This window comes from Mastigoproctus giganteus, chromosome 12, assembly GCF_048544385.1.
Source record: "Mastigoproctus giganteus isolate SK-2022 chromosome 12, ASM4854438v1, whole genome shotgun sequence".
NCBI lineage: Eukaryota > Metazoa > Arthropoda > Arachnida > Uropygi > Thelyphonidae > Mastigoproctus > Mastigoproctus giganteus.
This window is the reverse complement of record NC_143586.1, coordinates 1,531,879-1,554,960: the sequence shown is the minus strand read 5'-3', so window position 1 is coordinate 1,554,960 and position 23,082 is coordinate 1,531,879. Positions and strand designations below refer to the sequence as shown.

The following is a 23,082-nucleotide window of genomic DNA, read 5'->3' as shown; positions in this document are numbered from 1 at the left end:
TACCATTAGGGGTAAAGGGAAGGGTTATTGCTTCCGTAAAGGCGACTACGATGGACTGAGACAATATTTAAATTCTATACAGTGGGACCAACTGATGATGTTACCAACAGCAAATTCAAAATGGGAAGCATTCAAAGAACTTATCTTGGAAGCTACTAGGCTTTACATACCAAATAAGAAATATTGTTCAAGGTTTAGGCCAAAATGGATGTCAGATGAACTAATGAGGCATATGGCAGAGAAGAAAAATGCATGGGATACATACAAATTAACACATGACACAGAAGCCTATGATAGATACAAGTTGATATGCAACCAAGTTACAAAGGAGGTTAGGCAGGCGAAGGCATTTTACGAGAAATCCTTGGCAAGGGATGCAAAGAAAAACAGCAAAGAGTTCTTTACTTATGTAAACTCTAGAAGGAAGGGGATGAATCAGATTGGTCCACTTGATATTGATGGGTCAACTGTTGATGATCCTGCTCAGGTAGCTAACAAACTAAATGAATATTTTGCATCGACATTCACACATGAGGAGTTATTCAGCGAGGGGAATGCCAGAGGTGTATTCAACTCTAGCAGTAAGCTACAGAATCTTGAAATAACTGGGAGTGAAGTGGAGGAGAAACTGTTGAAGATAAACACAAGAAAGGCACCTGGGGTGGATGGGATCTATCCAGTTATATTAAAGGAGGCAGCAAAGGAAGTAAGCAAACCCTTAGCCATAATTATGAGAGCTTCCTTGGACTCAGGGGAGGTACCCATAGACTGGAAATGTGCAAATGTGACCCCAATTCACAAAGGAGGATCAAAGGTTGACACAAGTAATTATAGACCTGTGAGCTTAACTTCTGTTCCAGGAAAATTAATGGAGGCACTGGTTAAAGAAGCACTGCAGGATCATTTAGACAAGACTTCAGTTATAGCTCAGACACAGCATGGTTTTGTTAAGGGGAAGTCTTGCCTGACCAACTTGATTGGATACTATGATGCAGTCACAAAAGAACTGGATGCAGGGAATAACTTTGATATTATATACTTGGATCTTAGAAAGGCTTTTGATACTGTTGTACATGGAAGACTGCTACACAAATTGGAGCAGTGTGACATTGGAGGCAAATTGCTGCTATGGATAAAGGGGTGGTTGAGGGGGAGAAGACAGAGAGTGGTAATCAATGGACACTGCTCATCGTGGACTGATGTTATTAGTGGAGTCCCTCAGGGCTCAGTGTTGGGTCCATTATTGTTTTCTGTATTTATAAATGATATTGATGATGGTATATCTGGCTTAATGTCCAAGTTTGCAGACGATACAAAGGTTGGCAGGGTTGTCAAGGACACTACTGACACTATGCTGCTGCAACAGGATCTGGAAAGGTTGAGCAGATGGGCTGAGAGGTGGCAAATGAAGTTTAACATTGATAAATGTAAAGTACTACACATGGGAAACAGCAACCCCAGAGCAACGTATCAACTGTGTGGTACTACACTGACAGTGGTAGAGAATGAAAGGGACTTGGGGGTGGTTGTGCAGGCAGATATGAAGTTCTCTGAGCAGTGCAGACGGGCTGCAAGAGTAGCTCATGGAGTATTGTCAATGATATACAGGAATTTTTCCAGCAGGGATAAGGAGGTGATTATTACATTGTATAAGGCGATGGTCAGGCCACACCTAGAGTACTGTATACAGGTCTGGAGGCCTCATTTCAAGAAGGATGTAGAGCTGCTGGAACGAGTACAGAGAAGGGCAACAAGATTAGTGAATGGAACAAAGGGGTGCTCTTACGAAGAAAGGCTTAAGTTTTGCAAATTACAGTGTCTGGAGACTAGGCACCAGCGAGGTGATCTAATAGAGGTGTATAAAGCCTTGAATGGTTTAAGCATGCTCAATGCTGATGGGATTCTTCCTCTAGCTCAGAAAAATCACCTGAGAGGGCATAAATTCAGATTGAGGAATGACAGATGTAGGATAGACGTGCGGAAATTTGCCTTTAGCCAGCGGGTGGTTGTTTGGTGGAACAGACTTCCATCCCTTGTGGTGGAGGTTGATAGCCTAAATAAGTTTAAGGCTCAGCTGGACAGGTATTTTGAACGAACAGAGGGGTGAAGTGGAAGTGGGTTTTTTTTTTTTTTTTTGGCTGATGCTGCATAAGCTTGCTTTCTTGCATCAAATGCCTCTACTAATGCTAATGCTAATGCTAAGTACATTAGAAAAGGTGTGACGCCTAAGCAGTGGAATAATGCAATCATAGTTTTGCTGCATAAGAAAGGAGATAAATCAGAAATTGGAAATTATAGACCAATTAGCTTGTTATCCCACATCTACAAGTTGTTCACAAGGGTCATTACCAACAGATTAGAAAGAATATTTGATGAGAATCAACCAAAAGAGCAAGCTGGCTTTAGGACAGGATTCTCAACTATGGATCACCTTCATGTAATATCACAGCTAATGGAGAAACAAATGAATAAAAAACACCATTATGCCTGGCATTTGTGGATTATGAAAAGACATTTGACTCCATACAGCATAAGGCAATGTTTCGAGCACTGGAAAGACGAGGCATAGATACCCCATATATTATGATTTTGAAGAAAATATATGAGAGTGCTACCTCCTTTATTAGACTAGACAAAGACAGTACCAAATTTAAAATTGAGAAAGGAGTTCGACAAGGAGACACAATATCTCTGAAGCTGTTTACTGTTGCCCTTGAGGAAGCTTTCAGAAGATTAGACTGGTCGCAGAAAGGAGTCAATGCGAATGGAGAGTACCTAAACCATTTACGATTTGCAGATGACATTGTGGTTATAAGCCATGATCCCAAAGAATTAGAGGAAAATCTTAATCAGTTATGCACAGTTAGTAAGGATTTTGGACTAAAGATGAATATGGCTAAAACAAAAGTAATGATGAACAAGTATGCCACGGAAAGGGAAATAATGATTGAAGGAGCAGTAATTGAAAAGGTGGAGTCATATGCTTATCTGGGACAAGTTATTAGCTGTAATAATGATAAATGGCTGGAAGTCAAGAGAAGAATAAATTTTGGATGGATAGCATTCAGGAAATATAGTCACATACTGAAGAGGAATATCCCAGTTTGTCTGAAATGTAAAATAATGAACCAATGTATACTCCCCACCATGACTTATGGAAGTGAAACTTGGGCACTCACCAAAAGAATGGAAGAGAAGCTGAGAACTACACAGCGAAGAATGGAACGAATTATATTGGGAATCAGACTGTTAGATAAGAAGAGAAACACATGGATTAGGCAGCAAACTCAAGTAAAGGACATTCTTATCAAAACTAAAGAACTAAAATGGTCTTGGGCAGGACACATAGCTCGAAAACATGATGACAGATGGACTAAGAAAATAACAGAATGGTACCCAAGAGGAGCTAGAAGAAAACCTGGAAGACAAAGGTGGAGATGGATAGATGAAATTCACGAGTTTTTGGGTAGTAAATGGATGGCCAGTGCTCAAAACAGAAGGAACTGGAAAGTCGCTGGAGAGGCCTTCATCCTGCAGTGGATTCAAAATGGCTGATGATGATGACTAGAGAAGGGACAGGGTCTCAATAGGTCATGTCCCTTCTCTAGAGACAAAAATAAGCATATATATGTGTATTTTTGTTTTTATTTTTATTATTTATTTAGTTTTGGCGAGTATATCAAAAATTAGCATTAACATGATACAAGAAAGCAAGCTTATATAGCATCAGCCAAAAAAAAAAAAAAAAACCTTTCTCATTTTACCCATCCACTCACTCAAAATGTTTGCCTAGTTCTGCTTTAATCCATTCAAGGAAGCTTGTTGGAAGCTTGTTCCAGAAACAACCACCCACTAAAGGGTAAAGACAAACTTCCGCACATCTATCCTATAACTGTCTTTCATCAATTTGAATTTATCAGGAATCGCCTGAGAAGATTTATGAATCTTCTCAGGCGATTATTCTGAACAAGAGGAAGAATTCCATCAGCATTGAGCATGCTCAAACCATTCAAGGTTTTATTAGTATTAGTAATGGCAGCATAGTGCAAGAAAGCCTATGGCTTATTCTGTGCTGCACTGGCCAAAAAAAAAAAAAAAAAAAATCCCGAATAAAACAATGATAAAAAATAAAAAAAATAATAAAAATAAAAAAAAATAATAATAATTAATAAAAGAAAACGAAATTAAACCTATCATACTATGCGCTTCCCTCACCCGAAGGTACTATCCAGATGACCTTTGAATTTCCCCAAACTGTCAGCCTTTACCACCCATGTAGGCAACTTATTCCAGTAATTTATAACTCCCTGGAATTATACAAGGGATAATTAGCCCCTTGTATAAGGCAACGGACACAAGGGGCTAATTACCTCCTTATCCCTGCTAGCAATATTCCTATACAGTCAGTCCTCGTATGTGTACACTACACGAATTCGATCATACATGATTTATAAACAGAGGAACGATATCTAATATAACATGAACCGAATTTGCTTATACACAATTCGCCTTTGCGGTTACAAGAAATGGCAGCCAGTCGCAGAATCACCCCAACCGAATGCAATACACAATAGGAATGAAGAGAAGATTCTGAAAATGTATTTATGTTTTTTATATCAGTGAAGGGGAAACACATTTCACCATAATAACGTAAAAACCAACACAATTCCAGCTATCGGTATAATCGCAAATGCAATTAGATCGAGTTTACTACCAGTTTATAACAGATTCTACTAGCAGAAAAGCAACTGGAAATTGTTTTTATTGTGTTATGGTAGTTACCCCTAGAAATGTGCTTTAGTAAAATGTGGGGTGTTAATAGTGTATCTCTGCCTTTACGGTGTTGTTCATTCAGTTGCTACACGCGCGCAGCTTTGTTTATGTGTATCAATCGTGCCTCCTCGTTTTGTAATTGTGCTTTATTCCCTAAAAATGAGTAAAATACTTAAAAGGTGTGAAAAGGAAGTGTCCTGGTGGAGACACTACAGATTCAGAGAGAGAGAGAGAGAGAGAGAGAGAGAGAAAAAAGAAAAGCAATATCGATAAACAGAGGCAGACAGGGTCAAAAATTCTTACCCGGAAAAATTGATAGTGCCCTCATGCTATGGTTTATGGCCAAAATCACACCGGCCTCCAGCCCACGGGGGTTTCCCCGGTAAAGCTTATGGCCAGTCCACCTCTGTCGATAGAGAAAAAATTGTGAAACGCTTTGAGCGAAATGAAAGACCATGTGATATTGCACGTGCTGCAGACCTAATTGAGGCAATGCCGAGAATTACAAAGAATGCAGAGAAAATAAGAACAAATTTAACAGCATAAACAACTCAAAGTGTAATTAAAATCCATTAGATTAAGACACAAAGAATTGGAAGAGATGGAATGGCTGTCATCTGTTCGGATAGAAAATCAAACAAAAAACAAGTTTGCGTACGATAGAAGCAAAAGCATTAGCAATATTTTATTACATAATAGTCGTAATAAAATACGTAAGTATTTTATTATGATTATTTATTGTGTTTGGTAATGTTTTGGTTACAAATGTGTGTTCAATCTTGGGTGGTCGGCACCTAACCCTATTTTTCCAATAGGGCCTGTTGTTTATATTGCATGATTTTGCATTGCACGAGGGTTTCTAGGAACACAACTATTGTGCTATACGAGGACTGACTGTATATTATTGACAAGACACCATGAGCTACTCTTGCAGACCACCCACACTGCTCAGAAAACTTCATATCTACCTGCACAATTACTTCCAGGTCCTTTTCATTCTTTACCACTGTCAGTGTAGTACTACACAGTTGATACATTACTCTGGGGTTTCTGCTTCCCATATGCAGTACTTTACATTTGTCAATATTAAACTTCATTTGCCACCTCTCAGCCCATCTGCTCAACTTTTCTAGATTCCGTTGCAGCAGCGTACTGTCATTAGTGCCATTAACAACCCTGCTGAACTTCATATCATCTGCAAACTTGGACAAACCTGAAGTACCATCATCAGTATCATTAATAAATACAGAAAACAATAATGGACCCAACACTGAACCCTGGGGGACTCCACTAATAACATTAGTCCATGAAGAGCAGTGTCCATTGATAACCACTCTTTGTCTTCTCCCAATCAACCATACCTTTATCCATAGCAGCAATTTGCCCCCAATGCCACACTGCTTCAATTGCGCAGTAGTCTTTCATGTGCAACAGTATCAAAAGCCTTTATAAGATCCAAATATATGATATCAAAATTATTCTTTGCATCCAGTTCCTTTGTGACCACATCATAGTATCCAATCAAATTGGTCAGACAAGACTTCCCCTTAACAAACCCATGCTGTGTCTGAACTATAACTGAAGACTTGCCTAGATGATTCTGCAGTGCTTCTTTAACCAGTGCCTCCATTAATTTCCCTGGAACTGAAGTTAAACTAACAGGTCTGTAATTATTTTTGTCGCCCTTTGATCCTCCTTTATGAATTGGGGTCACATTTGCACATCTCCAGTCCATGCATACCTCCCCTGAGTCCAAAGAAGCTCTCATAATTAAGGGTTTGCTTACTTCCTTTGCTGCCTCCTTTAATATACTGTTGTGCAAAAGTTAATGATCAGTCAGGTTTTCATCTGTAGCCGTTCATAGGAGTGGCCTGGATATGGGAAAAGCATACCAAAGGAACCTTGTGAGGTACAGAAATGATGAAGGAAATAACACCAACACAACATCATCAAAGCATCCCATATATGTTTGATGGGATTTAAATTGGGGAACGGGCAAGCCAATCCATACAAACAATGTCCTCACTTTCCAAAAGCATATCAACAGCTGCAATGCAATGGGGTGTGGCTTTATCATTCATAAACATGAATTCGGGGCCAATGGCACCCCGGAACAGACATACCCTGTACAGCAGCATGCACTGGTTACAGTACTGCCTTCTAGTATCTGGAGTTGTGTATCCATCTAAGATAAAGCCTTCCCAGATGAGAACACCTGGTTTGCCATATCAGTCCCTTTTAGTGATGTTTGCAGGGTGATACCATGTGATTAGCTCATCAGATTAGCTGATGTCCAAAATTAAGTCATCAGTAAAGAGTACCTTACCCCATTGCGCTGCTGTTCAGTCCTTGTGTTCAATGCACCACTGTAAATGGTGTCTCCGATGGGTAGGTGTTAAAGGGACACAGCATACTGGCCATTGGGCAAACAGTCCACCTTTGTGGGTCACCTGGCCATAGTAAACCACGATATCCTGTGTCCTGTGCAGCTGGTTTGCAATGGATCTCGCTGTCTGGTGTTCGTCCTTCTTGGCCTGGAGGAGTACATAGTGGTCATCACTGGGTGTTGTTTTTCATGGATAACCACCACTGGTCCTTCGAACCGCTGTTCCTGTCGTTCTTAAGGCTGACCATGCATGTGACACTCTGCAGCCACACTCCTTGCACTTCGACCTTCCTCGAGCTTCCCAATTATTCGACCCTGGGTAAAGTCATTTAGAAGTTGTCTACTGGCCATTTCGTTGTCTACAGCACTGTATGAAACCAATCAAATGTCTGTAAGAATCGTGCTTGCCATTCAGTAATTTGCACATAACTGCTGAACTGCTGCTGCTTTTATCTGTTTATGTGAGCCCTCTCATTATGATTCAAATTTTTGCATGTGCACCAGCTTTCTACTGGACAGCCACAGTTATGCAAATTGCCACAGGCTGTTTTGCTTGATTTTGTTCTTGTAACATTTAGAAATAGTGTTGGCCCTTAAGTTTTGCATATGGAGATAATTGGATAGATCCCATTCACCCTAGGTGTCTTTCTTCGTTTCTTATGTTTATCTTCAACAATTTCTCCTCCACTTTGCTTTCAGTTATTACAAAATCATCTAACTCACTACGAGAGTTTAATTCACCTCTGGCATTTACCTCCCTGAATAACACCTTATGTGTGAATGTAGATGAAAAATTCTCATTTAGTTTGTTAGGCACCTGAGCAGGATCATCAACAGTTGAACTATTGATATCAAGTGGACCAATCTGATTCATCCTCTTCCTTCTAGAGTTTACATAAATAAAGAACTCTTTGCTGTTTTTCTTTGCATCCTTTGCCAAAGATTTCTCGTAATCTGCCTTTGCCTGCCTAAGCTCCTTTGTGACTTGGTTACAGACCAGCTTATATCTAACATAGTCTTCTTTGTCACTTGTTGTTGTTGTTGTTGTTATTTGGTTTTTAGGAGCATTAGCAACTAAGGCCATATTGCTCCGGGATATGCGGTGGTCATTCCCTGACCTTTCTGCATCCTCTATATTTGGCGATGACGGGCTCGAACCCCGGTCTAATCAAGAAGCGTGTGCTACGCACTGCTGCTCCTTCCCACCTGACTACATAGGCGCCTGTCACCTGTTACTTTATATGTATTCCATGCATTTTTCTAATGCATGGGATACATATATCTAATAAATCTAAGGCTTTCTTGCATTGCATGTTTATTGCTAACCCAGACCCTTAGTGAGTGTTAGCAATAATCCCTGTGTGGACCTCTCTAAAAGTTTTATATTCTTTTTAGATGAGCCTTCCAGAGCTGAATACAATATTCCAAATGAGGTTTCACTCTCATTTTATAAAAAGGAATAATATTTTATTGCTGCTGGCAAAGGCCCTTTGATCATTAATAGTGTGCCTTGAGACTTTGTTGCTGCCTGAAGCAGAGAAGAAGTTTTTGTTACACTGTAACAAAAACTTCTTCTCTGCTTATATCATAACTTTAATTCCACCTTTTAATTCCCTTTCCTCTAGTCTATATGCCACCCTTGAACCACCTTTAATTCCCTTTCCTCTAGTCTAAATGCCACCCTTGAATTTCCTTACCCCATATGGAAAACCTTACATTAAGCAGGATTAAATTTCAGTTATTATCTTTCATACCTTGTATGTAACCAATCTAAATCATACTAAAGTAGCATAGCCTGGTCCTATACCAACTTTCTCATATTTACATCATTAGCAAACTTTATTATTTGCCTTCCTTGTACACAATCATCAATCATATGCCTCTAATAATGCTAATGCTAAAATTTTGAAAAGACTTTTCAAATACATAAGTATTTGAAAAGTCTCTTCCTGAAACATTTTTACAGTATAATTCTGGTTCATGATGATATGTTTAATTTTATTTTATTATATTTTTTAGGCAGAGTTTTCAGTGGAAGCAATTGCTAAAGCAAGTTATGAGCGGATGTTTCGATGGCTTGTGACACGTATTAATCGCTCACTTGATCGAACAAAGAAACAAGGAGCATCTTTCATTGGTATATTAGATATTGCTGGTTTTGAAATTTTTGAGGTGAGGATACTTTACTGAATGAACACATTAATATTTTACTAAGTAAAGAAAAGTATATTTTTTTCTCCCTTGGAATAAACAAGAAATTCATCATAAAGTTATTGTATCTATTTATATTGTTCATCTGGAGACTAGTGCCTGCAGGGTGATATCTGATTGAGGTGTTTAAGGATGAATGGAGTGAGCTCGATACTGATGTCATTCTTCCTCTTGCTCAGACTGCACACCTGAAGGGACAAAATTGAAATTGACGAAGGATGGTTGCAGGATAGATATGTGGAAGTTTGCCTTTAGACAGTGGGTTGTTGATCATTGGAACAAATGAAATTACCCACCTCCACAACAGATGTTGTTGTGGAGGTGGGTAATTTGTTTGGAACATCATCATGGACGAATTCCTTTAGTACAGTTAGACGGTACAGAGTACATAGCCTATGCTGATGACCTAGCCATTTTTATACATGGAAGTTCCTGTTCACAGCTTGAAGCCAGAGCAGAAAATGTTTTGAGCTCACTGCATGAATCGAGTGAACTTAATAAACTGCAAATAGCAATGGGGAAGACAGTGCAGATGCTGTCGATAGGCAGACTCAGCATGAATCAACATCCCACTGTACAATTTACTTACCGTGCTGGAGCATGGTTTACCAGAGTCACCACTGTTAGGAACATATGGAAACTTGGAACCATCCAGTGCTGCATGTTACTCATGATGACAAGGGCCTGCCACACAGTCAGCACTCCTGCTCTTCAGGTTTTGGCTGGGGTCCTGCCTTTGGACCTGGAGGTGATCCACCGTGGAATATACTATCACCTATCAAGAGGAATTCTGGCTACCATCCTTAACCACACAATCAATTTCACAAATGAGATTTGTATGGAAAAGCAAACCCTCTTCTCTATACTGACTCACACTTGGCAGCATAGATGAACAGACACAAGCAAAGGACCAATTATGAAGAAATTTATTTCCAAGGTCACTACAGTTTTCCCCAAAGCTCCCTCATGGTTCTCTCCTGGTTTCCATGCTACATCTTATTACCGGGCATGGATCTATCAAACAGAAGCTGACCCTGATGGGTATTGATGAGGACTCCTACTGCTCCTGTGGCCAGGAAGAAGACTGGGATCATAGAGTTTATACATGTCCTCACTACGAAGACTTAAGATACAGTTTAATTTCCAAAATACATGATCTCCAACAAGACAGAGAATATCTGTACATCATTGAGCAAAACTATTACTTAGCTTTTACCAAGGTTGCCCTGGAACTGTTTGCTCTAAGATCACACCTTGCACAGGCAACTTTCTGACCAGCCTACTGACATTAATCTTAACCTTCATCTCTAAAGGACACTCTCTTCCCTCTGTAAGTGGACAAAAACAGGACTGGATCGGTACTCCCTAACTGAAACCAACCTTCATAGATATGGCACCCACAGTCTTGACACAACTCAACCACACATGACTCCCTGCTAACCCTCCTGTATGGTAGGATTTGCTAACCCAGCATTTTGTTTTATAATTTTTTTTATTTATTTATTATTATTTTTTATTTTTTTGTTTATTTTTATTTATCTATTTATTTTTTATTTTATTTTATTTTATTTTATTTTATTTTTTATTTTATTTTATTTATTTTTTTATTTTATTTTATTTATTTATTTATTATTTATTTTTTTTCCTGCCTCCCCATGGCGGGGCTGGTAATCTTGGCAGAAAAGTTCATCTCCCAGGGGCCAAAGAGGAGCCAACATGGAACAAAATATGTTTCCAACTTTAGAGCTGCCAAGCTGTCGGCCAGACACAGAAAATGATCATGATTCATTGCAAGCAAAGAGGTTGAAAACCAATCCCTCGGCGACAGACTTACCTGCATTCTTAATAATGCACTCACTATCTGAACAGCCCCTCTGTAAGCTATCCGCCTTTCTAATTCAAAAACACCTGGAAAGTATTGCAGGGTCTCCCAAGACGGTTAAGAGACTGCAATCAGGGGACTTACTTATTGAAACTCTAAACTGCAGGCACTCTGAAAAATTGCTAAAAATGACAACTTTCCCTGGTATTCCAGTGAAAGTAACTCCACATTCAACTAAATACATCAAAGGGTGTAATATCTAGTTGGGACCTGATGAATGTGACGGAGGAAGAAATTAAAGAAGAGCTTCAGGAACAAAATGTAATTGCTGTAAAAAGAATTATGATCAAATAAGACAATATTCTCACCCCTACCAGAAATATCATTCTCACCTTTAACAGTCCAAGCCTACCCTCATCAGTAAAAGCTGGATATGTACTTTGCTGCACTCGTCCTTTCATACCCAATACATTGAGATGTTATAAATGCCAAAAGTATGGCCACTCTCAAATGACATGCAGAGGGAACCCAGTTTGTCCCAACTGTTGATCCTCCGATCACATTCAAAGCGATTGTTCAGCGAAAGAAATGATATGTCCCAACTGCAAAGGCAACCATCCTGCCTACTCTAAGACATGTGAGAGGTGGAAAACAGAGAAAACAATTCTGAAATATGAAGTTGAAAACAGAGTTAGTTATCAGGAGGCAAGAAAATTAATTGCACCCAGTATACCTAGCCATACCTATGCCAATGTTTCAAAAAAGTATTAAACCACTGCCACACAAACCAATGTTACCATTCTATCAAACACATCAATCTCTGACTGGGCTTGGGCTGTCTTCTCTCAGCAACAGTCCATTGCCGTTAAGCACTCAGACCAAGCAAATAATACACCTCTCACAATACCAGCAAAATCTCAATCTATGCCAGTGAATGCCGCTACTTCGAATAATGCTAGTTTGACTTCAAAAAAGATTATTCAGGACACAGCAATGGATGCAGATTATCCATCCAAAAAGGAAGATCCGATCCTAGAAATATTTGCAGAAGAAGAGATGGACACCAGTCGCCCTTCCTTTCCAAAAAGAGACAAACTGAAGCCTGAATGCCATAAGACAGCCACTTCAGGTACAGCTTCTTCTTATAAATTCAAGTAATGCCTTACATTTTGCAGTGGAATTGCAGAGGCTTTCATGGCAACATTGACAACATTCAATACTTAATTAACCGCCACTCTCCAGTTGGTTTCTGCCTGCAAGAAACCTATTTAACTCCTCAAATCTGCGTTTCCATAAAAAACTATTCAATCTATAGAAGAGATCGACTATAGATTGAATCTTGATTGACCTATTTAACTCCTCAAATCTGCGTTTCCATAAAAAACTATTCAATCTATAGAAGAGATCGGAATATATCCGATTCTGCTCATGGTGGTATAGCCATTTTGATTAGCTCAAAGATTCCGGCTAGACAAATCACTCTCCAAACCAAAATCAAAGCCGCTGCTGTGCGTCTGATTACACAGATCGCTTTAACAATAGTATCAGTTTATCTCACACCAAATAATACTTTCTCTTATAATGACCTTGAAGAACTTTTAAGACAGCTACCCTCCCCTGTCTGCTTGCTAGGGGATTTCGATAGCCACCATCCTCTATCGGGATCATCTAAATTAGAGAGATGCGGCCGAATGATTGAAACTTTACTAGAAAAACAAAACCTCACTCTTCTTAATAGTTGCTTGCACAGCCATATACAGTTACCTACTGGACAGACTTCCACAATTGACCTATTGATTTGCTTCCCAATACTGTTTTCAGTCATGCAATGGTCCACTCTGGATGATCCCATGGACAGTGATCATTTTCCAATTGTTTGTAATCTGATGACTACACAACCACCATTAGACCAACCCTGCAGGAAATGGAAATTCGCTAAAGCCAATTGGGCCAAATTTCAGTCAGCAATCACTCTTGACAAAAAAACTAATCAACTACAGCCCACAGATGAAGTTTCTGATTATATCACATCCTGTCTTTTAGTTGCAAGAAGGTAAAAAATTCAAAGAAGGTAAAAAATAAAGCATTTAATTTATTCCGTCGATCTCCAACCACAGCTACAAGAAGCTAAGGGCAAAAGCATGTTACATTCAAAAGCAGGCCAAGAAAGATTCTTGAACTCGGTTCATGTTCATGTTCAATAGAAACACTCACTCCAGTAATATGGAAGAAAATTAGGCAGCTTTCTGGGAAGTTTCCAACAGTTCCTTCCCCAATTCTTTCCTGCAATGGGCAAGAACTCGCTGCTCCTCTAGATATAGCCAATGCCTTGGGCAAAACCTTTGCTCAAGTCTCGACTGCATCAAACTACACTCTGAAATTCCAGAAAATTAAGTCCACCACCGAACAGAGACCTATCAACTTTCGAACCTCACTATCACTTCCATATAATCAGCCTCTGCAATATTGTGAACTTTTACAGGCCATCAGAACCACACGAAACAGTGCCTCTGGGCCAGATGGCATATATTATGTCATGCTGCAGCATTTCAATGACAAAAACTTCCAGCTGCTTTTAGTCTTTTTTAACCGGATCTTCCTGGAAAATATTTATCCAACCTCTTGGCACCATGCTACAGTTTTGGCGTTTTTGAAACCTTGAAAAAATCCCTCCAGTCCTAATAGTTACAGACCAATCTCTCTCTCAAGTTGCCTTGGTAAAATTCTTGAAAAAATGATCCACAGTCAAATCACCTGGATCATTGAAACTCAACATGTACTGAGTAATTGTCAACATGGCTTTCGCAAAAACAGGTCTTCCCTAGAGGATCTGATGATAAAGGCCGAATCTGAAATTTGCAATGCCTTTGTGAAAATCGAACACCTTGTCATGGTCTCCATTGATATAGAGAAGGCATTTGATACTACCTGGCGGTACGGCATTCTCAGTGACCTACATAATCTTAGTCTACGAGGCAACCTGCCCATATTTATTAGGAACTTCCTCAAGAGCCGATCTTTCCAGGTCAGATATCAAAATTCCCTTTCTGCTACATTCTTGCAGGAAGGAGTACTGCAAGGATCAGTATTGAGTGCAACCCTGTTTGCCCTTAGAATTGATTCCATTACAAAAGAACTCCCAAATACTGTAGAGGCATACCTTTTCGTTGATCATCTCTCTATTTCTTGCCATTCTCAGAACATGAGATCTATCGAAAGGCAATTGCAGATGTCCCTCAATAAAGTACAAAAGTGGGCTGAGCTCAATGGATACCATCTTTCCCAAAAGAAAACAGTTGCGATCCACTTTTGCAGTGAACACAAATTGCATACAGATCCTGAACTTCGGATTTCAAATTCCACCATTCCGATTGCCAGCAATATGAAATTCTTGGGACTAATCCTGGACAGTAAGCTCAACTTCTTTGAGTATGTTAAATTAATATGTACTGCCTGTCTTAAAAAGACCAACATGCTAAGAGCTTTATCTGCCCTCTCTTGGGGAGCAGATCATACAACTTTGCTGCTCTTATATAGAGCACTGATTAGATCCTGCTTAGATTATGGTGCTTCAGTTTATGATTCTGCCTGAAGGAGTATACTATGCTGGCTGGATCCTATTCAACATAATGCACTGCGGATTGCAATTGGTACATATAGAACATCTCCAACTCAGAGTCTATACATTGAAGCTCATGAGCCCCCCTCTGCATCTTCGTAGAAAAATGCTATTACTTAAATATGCAGCCAAAATACAGACTTGCTCTTCGCATCCTATTCAGCTATACCTTTTTATTCAACCACTACTCAATCTCTACAGAAATAAACCAAGTAAAATACGACCAGCTGGGCCTACCATTCCTTGAAATATCACAGAATTGGAATGTTCCTCTCCACAATAGGCAACAGATAAAGAATTATTCTCATCCACCATGGACCAACTTTCCTCAGCTGACCTGTGATTCTTATTTTCTTCAATGGGGAAAGAATTGTCTACCGGCACTGACTGTGCAACAACTCCATTCTAGCCATATTCAAACCTGTGCTGACTTCTTGCCGGATGGTTCCAAATCTCTTTCAACTGTTGGAGCAGCAGCAGTGTTTCCCTCTGCTATCATATCAGCTTCTCTTCTACCTGAGTATAGCAACTTTTCAGCAGAACTAAAAACTTCTGCTGTTTTCAGCAGAACTATACAATTAGCTCTAGAAAATTTGACTCTACACGCATCTGCAAAATGTATAGTTTACACTGACTCTCTCAACTCAATTAGAGCAATGCAGAATCCCTTTCAAAAGAATCACCATATTTCAATGAAAACCAGGATTTTGCTACTGCAGATTTATCAATGTCAACAACTAGTGAAGTTGGGCTGCATTCCAACACATTCAGGCATAAAAGGGAATGAAGTGGCTGATATATCTGCCAAAAGTCCATCAAATTTAGACCTAACCTCTGTCCCTGATCCAGCGCCTGATTATAATATCTTAATTCGAGCAGCATGCCATGCATAGTGGACAGAGTTATGGCATAACCAAACAAATAACACTTTTCCAGTTGAAACAAGACCCAAAGTTCTGGCAATCGAGCAATCAGACAGTGCAGTGGGAAGAAGTGGTACTCGCACGAATGAGAATAGGACACAAGCATCTGACTCGCCTTCATCTACTAATGGGCGATGATCCTCCTCAGTGTCCACACTGCTTAGAACATCTAACAGTCAAACATATTCTGATTGACTGTCCACATTATCAAAAACATCGAGCTTCAATACTTCAAAATTGGTCACTGATGAAAAAAAGCCGTGAATTAGGGTTGAATTTGAAAGTGTCTGCAATTCTGCCCAGACACGATAGGAGGGAGTATATGATGAGAGCCCTGTCGATCAATTCGGCCCTAGAAAGATTGTGCAGGGCTCAAGGGGTAGAATTTTTTTCAGCCTGGTCTGTACTTGTTAACAGGAGAGACTGCTTCTACAGGGATGGGATACACTTAAATAGAAAGGGTGCAAGAATGTTTGCTGATGCTATCGAGGCAGTGTTACGTGGGTCGGAAAACTGCTAGATTGGGGGGATACAATAGATTAACAGTAGCCACTGGCAGAGGAGAAAGTGACTCTTGCACTCCTTCTATTGGAATGAGCAGCAGCCTGGAAAATAAGATGCAGGATATTTCAGAGACTGCTGGGAATCATGGGGGTACAAGTGAACACATGGGTTGTGTTAGGGTGGCTAAGAGGAAGAGCAGGTGCATGTATACTTGCATGTACACCAATGCTAGGAGTTTAGCAAATAAATTTGATGAATTTGAGGTATTGCTCAAAACATCAAAGGCAGATATTGTTGGGATTTCAGAGACATGGTGTCACACAGATATAAGGAATGCAGAACTGGAATTTGGGGAGTACAATGTCTACAGAAAGGATAGACAGGACAGGAAGGGAGGACGGTTTATGCTATTAGTTAAGAAACACATAAAATCCAAGGAAGTGAAGCCAGTCGACATCGCTGGACAGTGCAGTGTCGAGTCAGTTTGGTGTGACATAAGCATTGGGAGATCAAAATTGAGAGTAGAAGTGTGCTTTGGCCTAATGACTCTGATGAGTATAATAAGAAACTGTACAGAGAAATAGAGTGGGCCAGTAAATCAGAGAGTCTTATAATGGGGGATTTTAATTTCCCAGATAATGACTGGAATTTGGGGGCTGGTCACTCACACACTAGCAAGGCTTTTGTGGATTTATTGGATGATTGTTTTCTACATCAGCATGTTCGGGAGGCAACTAGAGGGAATAATACTCTTGATTTGATTATCAGTAGTGATTCTTCATGCATTAAGAATCTGCAGATAAATGAACCACTAGGTGGCAGTGATCACAGTGTTCTGAAGTGGGAGTTACTCAAAGAGGTAACTACCATTAGGGATAAAGGGAAGGGGTATTGCTTTCGTAAAGGTGACTACGATGGACTGAGACAGTATTTAAATTCTATACAGTGGGATCAACTGATGATGTTACCAACAGCAAATTCAAAATGGGAAGCATTCAAAGAACGTATCTTGGAAGCTACTAGGCTTTACATACCAACTAAGAAATATTGTTCAAGGTTTAGGCCTAAATGGATGTCAGATGAACTAATGAGGCATATGGCAGAGAAGAAAAATGCATGGGATACATACAAATTAACACGTGACACAGAAGCCTATGATAGATACAAGTTGAACTGTAACCAAGTTACAAAGGAGGTTAGGCAGGCGAAGGCAGATTACGAGAGATCCTTGGCAAGGAATGCGAAGAAAAAAGAGCAAAGAGTTCTTTACTTATGTAAACTCTAGAAAGAAGGGGATGAATCAGATTAGTCCACTTGATATCGATGGGTCAACTGTTGATGACCCTGCTCAGGTAGCTAACAAACTAAATGAATATTTTGCATCGACATTCACACATGAGGAGTTATTTAGCGAGGGGAATGCCAGAGGTGTACTCAACTCTAGCAGTAAGCTAAAGAATCTTGTAATAACTGAGAGTAAAGTGGAGGAGAAATTGTTGAAGATAAACACAAGAAAGGCACCTGGGGTGGATGGGATCTATCCAGTTATATTAAAGGAGGCAGCAAAGGAAGTAAGCAAACCCTTAGCCATAATTATGAGAGCTTCCTTGGACTCAGGGGAGGTACCCATGGACTGGAGATGTGCAAATGTGACCCCAATTCACAAGGGAGGATCAGAGGCTGACACAAGTAATTATAGACCTGTGAGTTTAGCTTCTGTTCCTGGAAAATTAATGGAGGCACTGGTTAAAGAAGCACTGCAGGATCATCTAGACAAGACTTCAGTTATAGCTCGGACACAACATGGTTTTGTTAAAGGGAATTCTTGCCTGATCAATTTGATTGGATACTATGATGCAGTCACAAAGAACTCGATGCAGGGAATAACTTTGATATTATATACTTGGATCTTAGAAAGGCTTTTGATACTGTTGCACATGGAAGACTGCTGCACAGTTTGGAGCAGTGTGGCATTGGAGGCAAATTGCTGCTATGGATAAAGGGGTGGTTCTGGGTGAGAAGACAGAGAGTGGTAATTAATGGACACTGCTCATCATGGACTAATGTTATTAATGGAGTCCCTCAGGGTTCAGTGTTGGGTCCATTATTGTTTTCTGTATTTATAAATGATATTGATGATGGTATATCAAGCTTAATGTCCAAGTTTGCAGACGATACGAAGGTTGGCAGGGTTGTCAAGGACACTACTGACACTATGCTGCTGCAACAGGATCTGGAAAAGTTGAGCAGATGGGTTGAGAGGTGGCAAATGAAGTTTAACATTGACAAATGTAAAGTACTACATATGGGAAACAGCAACCCCAGAGCAACTTATCAGCTCTGTGGTACTACACTAACAGTGGTAGAGAATGAAAGGGACCTGAGGGTGGTTGTGCAGGCAGATATGAAGTTCTCTGAGCAGTGCAGACGGGCTGCAAGAGTAGCTCATGGTGTATTGTCAATGATATATAGGAATTTTTCTAGCAGGGATAAGGAGGTGATTATTCCCTTGTAAAAGGCAATGGTCAGGCCACACCTTGAGTACTGTATACGGGTCTGGAGGCCTCATTTCAAGAAGGATGTAGAGCTGCTCGAACGAGTACAGAGAAGGGCAACAAGATTAGTGAATGGAACAAAGGGGTGCTCTTACGAAGAAAGGCTTAAGTTTTGCGAATTACAGTGTCTGGAGACTAGGCACCAGCGAGGTGATCTGATAGAGGTGTACAAAGCCTTGAATGGTTTGAGCATGCTCAATGCTGATGGGATTCTTCCTCTTGCTCAGAATAATCACCTGAGAGGGCATAAATTCAAATTGATGAAAGACAGATGTAGGATAGATGTGCGGAAATTTGCCTTTAGCCAGCGGGTGGTTGGTAGGTGGAACAGACTTCCATCCCTTGTCGTGGAAGTTGATAGCCTAAATAAGTTTAAGGCTCAGCTGGACAGGTATTTCAAACGAACAGAGGGGTGAAGTTTAAGTGGTTATTTTTTATTTATTTATTTTACTTTATTTTTTTTTTTTGGCTGATGCTGCATAAGCTTGCTTTCTTGCATCAAATGCCTCTACTAATGCTAATGCTAATGCTAAAACTTGGCTAATCTTCGAGAACCGTTGACATTACATCATATCATTGGAGAGGACGTAAATGTTAATGAACTTTACTGCTTTTTAAAACAAATTGGAGTGTATCTTCTTTTATGAATAGATTTCAGATCTGAAATTAATTTAAACTGGCTTCATTGTTAATTTTTTTCTAATATTCCTATGAATAGGCGCACTATAGCCAAAGTAGCTAATGCGCCAATAAACAACCATACCACACACACACACACACACACACACACACACACACACACACACACACACACACACACACACACACACACACACACACACACACACACACACAGATTTATTTTTTATTATTATTATTATTATTTTTTACTTGGTTTTCGTCCAGGAAGCTCACAGCCCTGGCAGAGACCAGCCACAGAATTATGGGCAGCCTGGCTACCTCCTAGTGCTGTTTGTGGGCAATGTAGGGTCTCACCAGGGGCCCTGCGGCCAAATGCCAGGATGCACAACAGAATCCAACAAAATACTACACATCCAACACACAACACTTTCCTGGCATTTAGAGTGTTCTGTATTTCTTCACAGCATTCATATGGTGCAGATGTGTGGAAACCACAGGTAGCGCCTGACCCTAACACTATGCACACTATGTATGATTGTCTGGAGAGATGGTCCAATATGCTATGGTGACAAAATATTTGGGGCTTCAACTTGAAGAAAGTCTGTTCTTTACAGAGAATGTCAAATATATTAAAAACAAAGTGAGACTTCTGTATGGCAAGCTCTAAAAAGTTGTGAGGACAGATTGGGGCATTAAAGGATGCTCGCTAAACTTACTTTATGATTGTTCATTTGTCCCAATTGTGACCTAAGCCTCTGGAGCTTGGATTCACAGAGTAAGTAATTCATTAGTTCAGAAGTATCTTACTGAAGCCCAAATGTTTGTGTTACTAAGTGTCACTTGTGCTTGTCAGACTGTTTCTTCTTCTGATGCCCTGCAGAAGTAGTTGCAGGGAGATTGCCTGTACAATATGAAGTTTTGCTAAGAGGTTTGTTATATTATACTAAGAATAAATAAGAAAGACAATCCTCAGCATTACTTCATGTCCACAAGAGAATTATGTATATCCTCAAGGAAACCTTAAAAGTGAAAAGAATAGGATGTTACAGGATATTACAAGTCAGTGGCAAGAAAAATGGCAAATGTCTGAAAAAGGAAGACAAGACTTTTCTGTTCTTTCTCTTTGTGGAAACTGTCGACCCCAAGACCAAACCATAGTTACAATTTGGTGTTAGCATTAGCATTAGTTGAGGCTTATGATGCAAGAAAGCAGGCGTATACAGCAACCGCCAAAAACAACTTCCCATTTTGCCCATCTGGTCATACCAAATGTTTGTGTAGTTCAGTTTTAAATTTATTTAAGCTATCAACTTCCACAACAACAGATAGAAGTTGATAGCTTAAGTAACAGCAATCAACTACCCACTGGCTAAAGGCAAACTTCCGCACATCTATTCTACAACTGTCTTTCCTCAATTTAAATCTGTGCCCACTCAGGTTGTTAGTCTGAGCAAGCGGAAGTATCCCATCAGCATTGAGCCTGCTCAAACCATTCAAGGCCTTATACACCTCAATTAGATCACCTTGCAGGTGCCTAGTCTCCAGATGTTGCAACTTGCAGAATTTAACCTTTCTTCGTAAGCTCACCCCTTTGTTCCTCTCACCAATCTTGTTGCCCCCTCTGTACTCGTTCTAGCAACTTTACATCCTTCCTAAAATGAGGCCCCCAGACCTGTACCAGTACTCAAGGTTTGGCCTGACCATTGCCTTATATAAGGGATAATCACCTCCTTTTTTCTGCTAGCAAAATTCCTATACAGTTGTGCCCCCACATCCGCTGATTCGGTATCTACTGATTCAATTACCCACGGTTAACCACGGAAAAAAAATGAAAAAACTTAACACGTACTACTCACATGTCCAATACGATGCTTCCCTTTATTTTTTACGATGTCGCGTGTGGTTTGGTCACCAACATTATAAACATTCTTTAGAGATTTAACGGATGCACCGTTTTCAAACTTTTGAATAATTTCAAGTTTTTGTTTAATTTGAAAGCACAACTTTTGTGTTTGCCCATCATATTCACGATTTCTAAACAAAAAATAAAAAATAAAAAATAAAAAAATAAATAGTTGCTATAAGAAAAAATTTTGACATAAATGATGAAACAAAATTTGTCCTTTGGCAGTGCGACAGAGCACAACAATCAACGTGATGCACTAAAACAAACTAAACATTTGGTCTCTTTTGTTTTTGTTGTGAAGACAGTGGGAGTTGCAAGATAATTTACGACTTACAAAATAAATGTTTATACCTATTCTAGTTATTACTTGAATTTTATGATTTCTGGTTATTTTTATTTATTTTTTTTAATTTGGAGTCTTGAAGTGTCCCGGTAAATCGAGAGTCTATTATACTTTATTATTACCGTATTTAATGTTGGTAATGTCTTATTGTGTATTTAATTTTTTCAATTAAACTTTATTATACGTATGTATGTACAAGAAAATCACGTTATATATGGGGTCAGCAGGGGTTCGCTTATATTTGCGGTTTCAGTAGGTTTTCAAAACCTATCATCCATGGTAGGTTTTGGAACATATCCCCCACATATATGGGGGGGGTCTTACTGAATATCATTGAAAATACTCCATGACCTGCTCTGGCAGCCTGTCTGCATTGCTCAGAGAACTTCATATCTGACTGCACAATTACCCCCATATCTTTTTCATTCTCCACCTCCCTGAGTGTAGTACCACACAGTTGGTACATTTTTCTTGGGCTACTGATATCCATATGCAGTACTTTACGTTTGTCAACGTTAAACTTCAGTTGCCACTTCTCAGCCCAACTTTTATAGATCCCGTTGCAGCAGCATATTGTCTTTAGTATCATTAACAACCCTGCAAATTGGATCAACTGCAAACTTGGACATTAAGATTGATATACTTTCGTGTATATTGATAAATATACAAAATGACAATGGTCCCAGCACCGAATCCTGGGTGACTCCACTAATAACATTAGTCCACGTAGAGCAATGTCCATTTATTACCACTCTTTGCCATCTCCTACTCAACCATTCCTTTATCCATAGCAGCAACTTGCCCTTAATGCCATACCACTCCAATTTGTACAGCAGTCTTCCAAGTGCAACAGTATCAAAAGTTTCCTGAAATCCAAGTATATGATATCAAAATTATTTTTTGCATCGAGTTGCTTTGTGACCACATCGTAGTATCCAATCAAATTGGTCAAACAAGACTTCCTCTTAACGAACCCATGCTGTGTCTGAACTGTTACTGCAGTCTTGTCTCAGTGATCCTGAATCACCTCTTTAACCAATGACTCCATTATTTTCCCTGGAACAGAAGTTAAACTAAAAAAAAAAAGTAAAGTGCAGCTATTATCAACCCACTGCAGGATGGAAGCCTCAACAATTCATGCTGAGGGAAATGGACCATAATCTGCCACGCTGGTCCAGTGCGGGTTGGCAGATCGACCGTATTCAGCAGTCAGGGGCTTGAACCACGGTCTACTCAAAGAGCGTGTGCTACTGCACTCCTGCTCCTGACCACTTGGCTACGGAGGCCGTAAGTTAAACTAACAGGTCTATAATTATTTGTGTCACTCTATGAACCCCCTTTGTGAACTGGGGATACATTTGCACATCTCCAGTCCATGGGTACCTCCCCTCAGTCCAA

At 39.8% G+C, this 23,082-nt stretch overlaps 1 protein-coding gene across 1 annotated transcript in view; it reads left to right on the top strand.

The window, feature by feature from the left end:
* The window catches only part of LOC150076628 (uncharacterized), a 1,101,557-nt gene that overhangs the window by 425,662 nt on the left and 652,813 nt on the right, over positions 1-23,082 (top strand). Inside the window, exon 11 of the mRNA XM_090386980.1 lies at positions 9,179-9,331. Coding sequence (XP_090243106.1) covers positions 9,179-9,331 — 153 coding nt within the window. The remainder of the gene's footprint in view (positions 1-9,178; positions 9,332-23,082) is intronic.